A 12703-nucleotide genomic window follows, 5' to 3' on the forward strand; every position below is an offset into this window, starting at 1 on the left:
CTGAATGTATACTCTGTGTATGTGCGTGGAAGCAGATCTGAAGGGGACAGAGACACACATGGCCCCGGAGATTGTGAAAGGGGAAACCTGCCGCGGAGCCAAAGCAGACGTGTGGAGCAGCTGCTGCATGTTACTGCACATGCTCAATGGCTGCCAGCCCTGGACACGATACTACTCCCGCCCACTGTACTTCAAGGTATCATTCAACACAACACCACCCTGTCTTCATACTTGACGTCTGACACATATGTAGCTTTTGATGTTTAAAAAAAAATATTAGGCCTCCGATTGGATTGAATCTTCGTGTCGTGGATTGATTGTTCATGTGGCTATGGTTACAGATAGCCAATGAACCACCGCCTCTGAGGGAGATCCCGCCCGATTGCAGTCCCTTCACTGCTGATGTCATAAAGGTGGGACTACAGAAGGAGCCCACCAAGAGGGCCTCCGCCTCGGAGCTCAAGGGAAGAGCAGCCAGAGCTCTGAGAGAAGGTGAGGGTATAGCACCGCCACTGTTTTTAGATCAGTCCTTAGATTTTATAACTGACTAACTAACCTACTGTGTGTCTTTAGTGGGAGGACTCAGCAGCCCCATTAGAGGGTCCTATAAGGAGCCCCTACAGATAGATGACAGCCCCAGCCAGTCTAGCCAGCCCTGGCCACCGTTTAGCAGAGACACCTGCTCTGAGGAGAGCCCTGAGCTATGGCTGGAATCCATGAACCCAGGGAGCAAGGAGCTGAACAATGATGAGGAGGAGGAAGGCAGTGAGGCAGACACAGAGGAGACAGCCTCACCTCGCTCTCTACTGACACAACTCCATGAATGGCAAAATCCCAAGATGACCGACGTCACCTCCAACGTGTCTGAGCTTGAACTGCGCAAGCTGGAGAGAGGTAAGGGTTGTTGAAACATTCTGTGTGTTTGCTGTCTGTCAGTCTGTGTATCTAAGTTCATTTTACTTGATGTACAGTGCCTTGCGAAAGTATTCGGCCCCCTTGAACTTTGCGACCTTTTGCCACATTTCAGGCTTCAAACATAAAGATATAAAACTGTATTTTTTTGTGAAGAATCAACAACAAGTGGGACACAATCATGAAGTGGAACGACATTTATTGGATATTTCAAACTTTTTTAACAAATCAAAAACTGAAAAATTGGGCGTGCAAAATTATTCAGCCCCCTTAAGTTAATGCTTTGTAGCGCCACCTTTTGCTGTGATTACAGCTGTAAGTTGCTTGGGGTATGTCTCTATCAGTTTTGCACATCGAGAGACTGACATTTTTTCCCATTCCTCCTTGCAAAACAGCTCGAGCTCAGTGAGGTTGGATGGAGAGCATTTGTGAACAGCAGTTTTCAGTTCTTTCCACAGATTCTCGATTGGATTCAGGTCTGGACTTTGACTTGGCCATTCTAACACCTGGATATGTTTATTTTTGAACCATTCCATTGTAGATTTTGCTTTATGTTTTGGATCATTGTCTTGTTGGAAGACAAATCTCCGTCCCAGTCTCAGGTCTTTTGCAGACTCCATCAGGTTTTCTTCCAGAATGGTCCTGTATTTGGCTCCATCCATCTTCCCATCAATTTTAACCATCTTCCCTGTCCCTGCTGAAGAAAAGCAGGCCCAAACCATGATGCTGCCACCACCATGTTTGACAGTGGGGATGGTGTGTTCAGCTGTGTTGCTTTTACACCAAACATAACGTTTTACATTGTTGCCAAAAAGTTACATTTTGGTTTCATCTGACCAGAGCACCTTCTTCCACATGTTTGGTGTGTCTCCCAGGTGGCTTGTGGCAAACTTTAAACAACACTTTTTATGGATATCTTTAAGAAATGGCTTTCTTCTTGCCACTCTTCCATAAAGGCCAGATTTGTGCAATATACGACTGATTGTTGTCCTATGGACAGAGTCTCCCACCTCAGCTGTAGATCTCTGCAGTTCATCCAGAGTGATCATGGGCCTCTTGGCTGCATCTCTGATCAGTCTTCTCCTTGTATGAGCTGAAAGTTTAGAGGGACGGCCAGGTCTTGGTAGATTTGCAGTGGTCTGATACTCCTTCCATTTCAATATTATCGCTTGCACAGTGCTCCTTGGGATGTTTAAAGCTTGGGAAATCTTTTTGTATCCAAATCCGGCTTTAAACTTCATCACAACAGTATCTCGGACCTGCCTGGTGTGTTCCTTGTTCTTCATGATGCTCTCTGCGCTTTTAACGGACCTCTGAGACTATCACAGTGCAGGTGCATTTATACGGAGACTTGATTACACACAGGTGGATTGTATTTATCATAATTAGTCATTTAGGTCAACATTGGATCATTCAGAGATCCTCACTGAACTTCTGGAGAGAGTTTGCTGCACTGAAAGTAAAGGGGCTGAATAATTTTGCACGCCCAATTTTTCAGTTTTTGATTTGTTAAAAAAGTTTGAAATATCCAATAAATGTCGTTCCACTTCATGATTGTGTCCCACTTGTTGTTGATTCTTCACAAAAAAATACAGTTTTATATCTTTATGTTTGAAGCCTGAAATGTGGCAAAAGGTCGCAAAGTTCAATAGGGCCGAATACTTTCGCAAGGCACTGTATATCTATGTGTCTATATCAACTCCTCTGTTCTTACCGCTCCTCATCTGCTTGTCTGCAGAGTTCTACCTGACCAGTCTGTCTCAGCTGCACTCAGCAGAAACCCAGGAGCAGCTACTGTCCTGCCTGAGCAGCAGTGACTGTTACTCCAACAGGGACTTATGGGACAGAAAGGTAACCCACCATATAAGCCTGCCATGTTAGATAATATGAACAGCTGTAGAGTGTGTAATGTGTTTCTGTAGGTTGATATATGGGTCTCTCAGGTCACATTAATCAGCCCATTCACGGTTCTCCCTCTCTTTTCCCTGTCTCCCTCCTCCCCTAACTACAGGACTCTGGCCGTTGGTCCATCAGCCCAGGTGACGACCTCAGCTCCGGTGTGTTCTCCTACAACAGCCAACCGGATGGACAGATTCTCAGTATGGACTGGCTGGTTCACCAAAGCCACCTGTCTCCACCCCAATGCTTTGAGGGTGAGCGACATCTCTCGTTAGCTGACCCTAGAAGGTGCTACAGCTCAGGATGTTTAGATAAGAGGATCATGTCATATTGTTTCCCACTGGATAGGACCTCATTCCCATAGTGATATCACTCATGCTGAGAAAGCATGTGCAGTGCACTCATGTTGGCTGTTTCTCTGCACTGTGATTGGCTCAGGAGTTAACGTCTGCATCACGGGCGTAAATGGGCAAAGCATCCGGATACGAGAGAAACGCAGGGTGAAGGTGGGCCACATCGCCACGGGGATCAGCCACCAGGTGAGTGAGGACTAATGGTTGAGTTTTCAATATGCCTCCCCTGACAACAAGTCGTGCACAACCATATTTTCATTTTGATGCTCTTGTCCTTTTCACAGGCGACTACACACAGGCCTTCAATACACCACCTGTGTCTCTCTCTCCCCTCTAGATCTCTGAGAGGGTGTTCACCATGGAGACTCAGGAGCGGGAGCCAGTGGCCCATGATGAGGAGGTACAGGACTCTGGCCTCCTGCTCCGCTGTGTCCCTGCTCCTGACTACTGCCAGGCCTGGCGATGGAGGGTCAAGGAGGGGGTGCTGGAGACTCGTGACTGAGCCATTAACTCCCCCCACTCATCGGTAGCAGTCTCAAGCATCAGGACTGTGAACTCACTCTTGTACGCCTGTCTCAGTATATCCTGCTTTTTATCAAACTGTGTTATGTCTAATCCTTGTAAGAATCGTACCCTTTTTTAAATGTTCTCCTAAAATTACTTACCCAAATCTAACTGCCTGTAGCTCGGGACCTGAAGCAAGGATATGCATATTCTGGATACCAATTGAAATTAAACACTTTCAAGTTTTTGGAAATGTGAAATTAATGTAGGAGAATATTAACAGCAGGGGTTCAAACTCTAGAACCCAGTTCTGACATAGGAGTATAAAAATGTATTTTTTCAAACAAAACTATGCTCAATTTTATCTCTGGGACCCTCATGACAAATCAGAGCAAGATTACTGAATGTAAGTACATTATTTACCTTCAGAGGTGAATGTATGAAACCAGTTGCCATGATAAGTGTTTTGTTGTGCACTAAACAATAGAATGGTATTTTTTCACTGTAATATCTACTGTAAATGGACAGTGCAGTTAGATTAACAAGAATTTAAGCTTTCTGCACATAAGTGTTTGTCCTGGATAGTTGGATGTTACTTACGTTAGCGGGACACCAATCCCGTAGAGGATAAATGTCATGCATTTCTTATAAATGGATATCCCTGTATATTACAGGAGCACACACACACACACACACACGTGTGGTGTTAGTATCCTCTTTAGAGAAAATGGTTCATGTGAATAAGCTACAACTGCCTTTTCTCAAAGGTATGGAAAGTCCAATACTGTAAACCTAGCATAATTTTATACACCAGAAACGACAGCCCTTTTCTAGATTTCGCTAGAGCACACCCAACAACAGCACTGAGCCAATGAGATGTTAACCTTACAGTAACATGGAATCATGTCATGAAATAAAAGCTGTACTCTGGAGTATTTCATATCCATTTGCTGATCAATAGGAAAGATTCAATCCAACTACTACTGGAGACTGTTTAGATATGCTTCCAGTTGGGAATTAGGGTACAAGCAAGGCAGTAGTTTTAAATTAATCTCATTCACACCCCACAATCTTGTCACGCAATCCATAAAACATTTTATTTTATGTTCATATTACAACATACAAAAACAAACAAGTGTCACTGCAAAAAGATTGTTTTGGGGGACAAGAGTTTTACAAAAGATATAGAAAAAGTGAAAAAAGGTGAATATCAAAGCAATTTATTGTAGAAAAGAAGAAAAAAGGACCAAGGCACTGACAACTTAAAAGAAATAAGAAAGTTTCCTTATTTGAACACATTAACAAGGTGTATAAAAAGAGCATTTGATTGTGAAGGATTATGGTATGGTCTGCTTTTAAATAGCCCACCATAGAATACAGTACTTTGAACACTATGCTGAGAGAGAGGTAAACATCTGTGAGAGAAGGACAGTGCTGTGTGTCTGCAGTAGAAATGCGCGCATGCACACACACGTACTTGGAACATCTGTTGATCCTATGATCACGCGTAAATAATCACAGACACACACCCCAAAATGCATACTCCAGCAAAGAGATACCATGAAGAGAGGGAGGGAGAATGATCAGATAGGAAAATGGAGAGACTCAATGGAAGAAAAGTGCAACAGAAATAAAGCACAGGAGGAAAGCATAGGAGTTTCTCATGGCTGACATGGGGGGGGGTGCCATTAGACTTAAGCAACAAAATGTCATGCAGCGACTTGTTTGTTTGCAAGAAATAAAAAAATAAATTAATTAAAAGATGTGCCCTGGCCGAGTCTCTACACATCTCTTTCCATCCTTCTCTCCTGTGTGTGCGGTCAAGAGCTGCTCACATATTTCAGCGTAGGGAACAGAGGCAAGAAAAACCTTGAATCTGACTCAATCCTTTGCCATTGATGGATGGAGGGTGGGAAAGAGGAGTGGTCCAAACGTTGCTGCTTTTCCATCCCAAACTATTTTTCCTCACCTTTTCCTTCCCCCGAAAGTTCCCATTTACCCCCACATGTCTACCTCTACTACCCAGTTTCCCCCCCAGTCTTATGTCCCCCCCTCTTTGTCCTTTCTTCTCTTAGGCTCTCCTTCCCCTCACATCTTGCGGATGACCAGCACAGTAGTAAGAACTCCAGCGAGGAACACCCCCACGGTCTGCCAGGTGGGAGTGCCAAAGTAGGAACGGATTCCCTCCTAAGAATTAGGAAGAGACACCATTGTCTTCAACCATCACCACAATTTCAAAAAGACATCTGTAAAAAAACATGCCAATGTGGGGAAAGCACATCTACGGATTCCTTACCCAGCCACCCTGATCCCTAATCCAGTTGATCACATGATCTCGCAGGTAGTCTGTAGCCCAGCTGATAATGGTTCTGATGATGTCGGGGACCTTGGTCAACAGAGCCTAAGGAGAGAAAGACGATGCAGTCTTATTGCACAACGAAGAAGCCAACTCATCCCAAAACGTGTAAATTGCAGTTCCATTCCAAGCGCTGCGGTTTACAAAAGTGACTCTATTCCGACTGAGATGAGCCCTGTTTCCTTTGTCTAACAGAGGACAAGAGAGCGCGAGAATGATTGAGAGAGAAAGGAGAGCTAAATAAAATACTACCACTCTCCACCCTCACCTTGATGACCAGCCGACAGGCAAAGTAGAAAAGTGCCACCACCCTGCCCCAGTTGAACTTTCCATCAGAGAAGATCTCACGGGCCACTCTCATAAAAACATCATGGCTGGGCTGGAGTGCAGTATCATTTAACATACTGAAGGGGAAAACAAGAGATGCTCTGAGTATTGTACAAACTCCAGGGGTCAATTTAAGCAAAGAGCTGAGTCCCTTTCTAAGTCCTTGATTCAAGATACCTTTGGAGTTGTGTATTGCCATCCAGCTCATCTCCAATCTGCTGCAGGCACAGGGCCAGTTTCTTGTGGTTGGGGTCACACAGCTCACTCCCGCCCAACTGGGTCCGTGACACTGACAACTGAGTACTGCTATCAGCATGGCGAAGAACCCGCTCGTAGATGAAACTGCGAAGAGAGGGTCCCGGGTAAACAACTAGCTAGTATATTTTGATCCTTGTCTGATTAATCAGGCTGTAACAAACAATTAACTGGTACAGTAGGAAGAACAAGTATTTGATAACCTGCTAAATCTGCAGTGTTTCCTACTTACAAAGCATGTAGAGGTCTGCAATTTTTATCATAGGTACACTTCAACTGTGAGAGACGGAATTATTAAACAAAAATCCAGAAAATCACATTATATGATTTTTAAGTAATTAATTTGCATTTTATTGCATGACATAAGTATTTGATACATCAGAAAAGCAGAACTTAATATTTGGTACAGAAACCTTTGATTTGCAATTACAGAGATCATACATTTCCTGTAGTTCTTGACCAGGTTTGCACACACTGCAGCAGGGATTTTGGCCCACTCCTCCACACAGACCTTCTCCAGATCCTTCAGGTTTCGGGGCTGTCGCTGGGAAATATGGACTTTCAGCTTCCTCCAAAGATTATCTATTGGGTTCAGGTCTGGAGACTGGCTAGGGCACTCCAGGACCTTGAGATGCTTCTTACGGAGCCACTTAGTTGCCCTGGCTCTGTGTTTTGGGTTGTTGTTATTCAGGAAGACCCAGCCACGACCCATCTTCAATGCTCTTACTAAGGGAAGGAGGTTGTTGGCCAAGATCTCACGATACATGGCCCCATCCATCCTCCCCTCAATATGGTGCAGTCATCATGTCCCCTTTGCAGAAAAGCATCCCCAAAGAATGATGTTTCCACCTCCATGCTTCACGGTTGGGATGGTGTTCTTGGGGTTGTACTCATCCTTCTTCTTCCTCCAAACAGGGTGAGTGGAGTTTAGACCAAAAAGCTCTATTTTTGTCTCATCAGCCCACATGACCTTCTCCCATTCCGTCTGGATCATCCAGATGGTCATTGGCAAACTTCAGACGGGCCTGGACATGCGCTGGCTTGAGCAGGGGGACCTTGCGTGCGCTGCAGGATTTTAATCCATGACGGCGTAGTGTGTTACTAATGGTTTTCTTTGAGACTGTGGTCCCAGCTCTCTTCAGGTCATTGACCAGGTCCTGCCGTGTAGTTCTGGGCTGATCCCTCACCTTCCTCATGATCATTGATGCCCCACGAGGTGAGATCTTGCATGGAGCCCCAGACTGAGGGTGATTGACCATCATCTTGAACTTCCATTTTCTGATAATTGCACCAACAGTTGTTGCCTTTTCACCAAGCTGCTTGCCTATTGTCCTGTAGCCCATCCCAGCCTTGAGCAGGTCTCCAATTTTATCCCTGATGTCCTTACACAGCTCTCTGGTCTTGGCCATTGTGGAGAGGTTGGAGTCTGTTTGATTGAGTGTGTGGACAGGTGTCTTTTATACAGGTAACGAGTTCAAACAGGTGCAGTTAATACAGGTAATGAGTGGAGAACAGGAGGGCTTCTTAAAGAAAAACTAAGAGGTCTGTGAGAGCCGGAATTCTTACTGGTTGTTAGGTGATCAAATATTTATGACATGCAATAAATGCAAATTAATTACTTAAAATCATACGTGATTTTTGTTTTAGATTCCGTCTCTCGCAGTTGAAGTGTACCTATGTCAGTAGAATGAAAATACACACCAGAACCATATACCTTGCAGATCTCTAAAAAGTCTGGTAAACAATATTTCCCTGTGGAAATTTTGTCTCAAATTTCGAGCGTCTGAAGGTCAAACCGCACAGACAACCGGTAATGCAAGTATCAATGAAAATTGATTCAACATTCTGGCTTGTAAGTAACATTTACACGATTTGGCACTCCAATGTTTCAGGCTATATCTACCAATTAAATTGTGTATTACAGCCTGATTAAATCAGACAAATGTGAATAAAGATCTAATTCAAGAGTAAACATGAAGGTATACTCACTCTGTCAGTAATGTTCTTCCCAGTTCTAGTACCTGATCAGTTCCATTACCTGAGAACACAAAGCAGCACTGGAGTCAGTACTACCAAGACATAAACCAAGGGCAGGTAGAGGCAATTTAAGACAATGCCTATGTGTGGGTAGTCTGGCAAATACTGAATTCTTGAAGTCCTGACTGAGTCACGTGGGTAGCGTCACCCAGGTGTGGGTAGCGTCAGCCAGGTATGGGTGTCTGTCATATCGAAACTGGGCAGTCAAATATATTATGTAATGGGCTAAACATGTTTGAAATGTGACACAAAGATATTCTTGAACAAGTAGCTACTGAAGTATGCATGTCTCATGACCAGTTCAGTGTGACATTAATTCATGTAAAACAGTTAAAACACCAGCTGGCTCATTTTCAGAAGTTGACTTGTCAGCTGACATTAGTAACAGCTGGACTGGTCCAAGATGTACTGCAGTTAGGCTAGCTGTCTATGATGTTTCTAGAATGACAACGATTAAGTATGAAGTACAAAGACTCAGACTGCCACATCTGGCCCTCCCACCCCTACAGGAGGGCATCTCCCACTCAGCCCAGTCCAAGCACTTATGTGTCCTAGCACCCTAATGGTGGAACCAGCTTCCCCCTGCCCATCTTCTGAAAACCAGTGAAACCCTACCCCTTTAAAGAGTATCTTAAATAATCGCACAGCCCCCCCCCCCCCCCCCCCACTATAGAGGGAAAAATGTACTTTCCTATGATTGTGATATGTGGTTGTCCCACCTTGCCATCTTAAAATAAGTACACTAACTGTAAATCATTCTGGATGAGCTCGTCTGCAAAATTACTAAAATGCTAATTAAACACAGCTAGCTAGCACTCACATACTAATCTGACTAATCAGTCTGTAATACACAATTAATTGGTATATACAGCCTGAAACAAATGCCTGCAAAATCATGTAAATGTTCCTTTCCAGAATGTTGAATAACCTTTAATTTAAACTTACTATACCGATTGTCTGTGTGGTTTGTCCTTCACCTGCTTGAGATTTGAGACAAAATATCTCCAGGAAAGTGTTGTTTAACAAACTTTTTAGAGAGCTGGTAGGAAGTTTGCATACGCCTTAGCCAAATACATTTAAACTCTGTTTTTCACAATTCCTGACATGTAATCCTAGATTAAAATTCAATCTCTTAGGTCAGTTAGGATCACCACTATATTTTAAGAATGTGAAACGTCAGAATAATAGTACCGAGAATGGTTTATTTCAGTTTCTTTCTTTCATCACATTCCCAGTGAGTCACAAGTTTACATACACTCAATTAGTATTTGGTAGCATTGCTTTCAAATTGTTTAACTTGGGTCAAATGTTTTGGGTAGCCTTCCACAAGCTTCCCACAATAAGTAAAGTGAATTTTGTCCCATTCCTCCTGACAGAGCTGGTATAACAGAGTCAGGTTTGTAGGGCTCCTTGCTCACACACACTTTCAGTTCTGCCCACACATTTTCTATGGGATTGAGGTCAGGGCTTTGTGATGGCCACTCCAATACCTTGAATTTGTTGTCCTTAAGCCATTATGTCACAACTTTGGGAGTAGGCTTGTAAATTAGAACTTGTTCTCAACTTGCCTACCTAGTTAAATAAAGGTGAACAACAAAATAAATGCTTGGGGTCAATGTCAATTTGGAAGACCCATTTGCGACCAAGCTTTAACTTCCTGACTGATGGCTTGAGATGTTGCTTCAACATATCCACATCCTTTTCCTCTCTCATGATGCCATCTATTTTGGGAAGTGCACCAGTCCCTCCTGCAGCAAAGCACCCCCACACCAAGATGCTGCCACCCCCATGCTTCACGGTTGGGATGGTGTTCTTAAGCTTGCAAGCCTCCCCCTTTTTCCTCCAAACATAACGATGTTCATTATGGCCAAACAGTTCTATTTTTGTTTCATCAAACCAGAAGACAAAATTACAATCTTTGTCCCCATGTGCGGTTGCAAACCATAGTCTGGCTTTTTTTAATGGCGGTTTTGGAGCAGTGGCTTCTTCCTTGCTGAGCGGACTTCCAGGTTATGTCAATATAGTACTGGTTTTACTGTGGAAAAAGATACTTTTGTACCCGTTTCCTCCAGCATCTTCACAAGGTCCTTTGCTGTTGTTCTGAGATTGATTTGCACTTTTCACACCAAAGTACGTTAATCTCTAGGAGACAGAATGAGACGCCTTCCTGAACGTTATGACATCGGTGTGGTCCCATGGTGTTTATGCTTACGTACTATTGTTTGTACAGATAAACATGGTACCTTCAGAGGTGTTTGGAAATTGCTCCCAAAGCTGAACCAGACTTGTGGGGGTCTCCAATTGTTTTCTCTGAAGTCTTGGCTGATTTATTTTGATTTTCCCATAATGCCAAACAAAGAGGCACTGAGTTTGAAAGAAGACCTTAAAATACATCCACGGGTACACCGCCAATTGAATCAAATTTTGTCAATTAGCCTATCAGAAGCTTCTAAAGCCATGACATCATTGTTTGGAATTTTCCAAGCTGTTTAAAGGCACAGTCAACTTAGTGTATGTAAACTTCTGACCCACTGGAATTGTGATAGTGAATTAGAAGTGAAATAATCTGTCTGTAAACTATAGTTTGTTAACAAGAAATTTGTGGTGGTTGAAAAACAACTTTTAATGACTTCAACATAAGTGTATGTAAACTTCCGACTTCAACTGTATATGGTTCAGTACCAAGGTAAAGGTGGTTTTATATAGGATATTCGCTTTACTCGTCAATAGCTATTGAACCAAGCATTCCATGACAATTAAAATGTTCTAAATCAGATTTAGGATGGATAATAATCCAGAGCATTTTCTGTATGAATTTCAAATTCGGTTCAGATTACAATCTTCAAAAAGATGTAAGATTTACACACACAAAAGTTGTCGATTGCTCTCCATCCTCCCCTGATTAAGAATATAACGTTACAATACTCCATGTCATGGCATGCTTGGTTCAATAGCTATTGACGAGTGAAAACCGAATATCCAAAACAAATGTTTGGGCTGTATATGTAAATACCAATTAACTGTTTATCACATACAGGCTTACAAGCTAGCTTGATGAGAAAAGGAAACAAGTAAACTGTAACACTTTTCCCCCAGTTGAACAGCTAGAAAACAATAATGTAGCTTTCCTAGGTAGCTAGCTTACCCAGTCAGGTGTACGGGCATGTTTCAGAGATGGGATGGGTGTTATGTTAGCTCGTTGACTGGCTAGCTCGACGCGGCTAGGTCCAACCGACAACAAAAATCTATTATTTAACAAGTAAGCTAAATCGTGACAAATACTTTTCGTTCCGGCTCACGATAATTACGATATCAGTACCACGGTTCCGTGTCGATTGTGTTTATCATAGTCATGTCACTTACCTGAGTCGCCTCCTCCCGACAGCGCTGCCATCTTGTACTAAGATTACTTTGAGTCCGCGTCCGCCTGCAGTCATGTGACATATGTTTACAGTACCAGAGGAGTGGCTTCGTTTTGCTCGTTCACGAATTCCAGCTTGCAAGAGCACTATGTAGAAGGCCAATAATATTTATGAGTAGTCAATTTACAAAATACTTAAAATTACAGCAAGTTTAATTAGCAATGAATACAAATATTTTGACACAAATGGAATCCAACGTTCCGCTTCTGCCTTGCCCTTTCTTAAACGTCATATCCTGTCCTTTCTGACTTCTGTCCGTCACGCGCATGCTTAATTCTCTTTACGACTCGGCTGGCAAAGAGGGCGGACGCACAAGTACGTTCAGCAAAACAGCGTGGCGAAATGAATGTGCTTTTTTGATAGAAAAAAGTATCATGGCGTACAATAAATAGCCTCAGTTAAACGGAAAAGCATGCGATTGAAATTTCAAAGTAGACTGGGCCCTTAATTGTTTTATGGTTCCAGGCCCGGTGCTGTGTGGAGCGCGTTGTCGGAGATCCAGCTAGGACGTTTGCTAACTTGGCCTTTACAGCATTGGGCGTATGCTTCATCTAGTTTATAATCAAAGTATACTGATTTATGGCAGAGTTAATAACTAAAACATGTCATTGCTAGATAAATGTATGCTCGAGAAGCAC

General features: G+C 43.1%; 3 protein-coding genes across 35 annotated transcripts in view; 2 read left to right on the forward strand and 1 right to left on the reverse strand.

Moving 5' to 3' along the window:
- The window catches only part of LOC110486292 (mitogen-activated protein kinase kinase kinase 14), a 26305-nt gene extending 16718 nt beyond the window's left edge, over positions 1-9587 (forward strand). For 11 of the 33 annotated variants that reach the window (XR_016485934.1, XR_016485933.1, XR_016485939.1 and 8 more), the window contains exons 10-16: positions 36-196; positions 342-492; positions 574-894; positions 2651-2763; positions 2924-3065; positions 3250-3350; positions 3502-5429. Coding sequence is in view for 16 of the 33 variants with exons in the window: in XM_021557773.3 (XP_021413448.3) it covers positions 36-196; positions 342-492; positions 574-894; positions 2651-2763; positions 2924-3065; positions 3250-3350; positions 3502-3666 (1154 nt within the window). In the remaining 17 variants the exon portion in view is untranslated. Of the gene's footprint in view, positions 1-35; positions 197-341; positions 493-573; positions 895-2650; positions 2764-2923; positions 3066-3249; positions 3351-3448; positions 5430-5743 lie in introns of those variants that run through there. The other 22 variants (XM_021557770.3, XM_090196373.1, XM_090196371.1 and 19 more) reach the window with 6 other exon arrangements.
- Positions 4744-12703, reverse strand: part of LOC110486294 (apoptosis regulator BAX) — an 8586-nt gene continuing 626 nt past the window's right edge. Inside the window, exons 2-7 of the mRNA XM_090196382.1 lie at positions 12007-12151; positions 8596-8644; positions 6529-6693; positions 6293-6428; positions 5965-6069; positions 4744-5855 (exon numbers count right to left, since the gene is read on the reverse strand). Of these exons, the coding sequence (XP_090052508.1) occupies positions 5757-5855; positions 5965-6069; positions 6293-6428; positions 6529-6693; positions 8596-8644; positions 12007-12037 (585 nt within the window). The 5' untranslated portion in view covers positions 12038-12151 and the 3' untranslated portion in view covers positions 4744-5756. The remainder of the gene's footprint in view (positions 5856-5964; positions 6070-6292; positions 6429-6528; positions 6694-8595; positions 8645-12006; positions 12152-12703) is intronic.
- LOC118938071 (small ribosomal subunit protein uS17-like) overlaps positions 12346-12703 on the forward strand; it is a gene marked incomplete at its 5' end in the record, with an annotated part of 17637 nt that continues 17279 nt past the window's right edge. Inside the window, one exon of the mRNA XM_090194350.1 lies at positions 12346-12380. Coding sequence (XP_090050476.1) covers positions 12346-12380 — 35 coding nt within the window. The remainder of the gene's footprint in view (positions 12381-12703) is intronic.

Source organism: Oncorhynchus mykiss, chromosome 13 (assembly GCF_057628025.1).
Source record: "Oncorhynchus mykiss isolate SJ-2025 chromosome 13, ASM5762802v1, whole genome shotgun sequence".
Classification (NCBI taxonomy): Eukaryota; Metazoa; Chordata; class Actinopteri; order Salmoniformes; family Salmonidae; genus Oncorhynchus; species Oncorhynchus mykiss.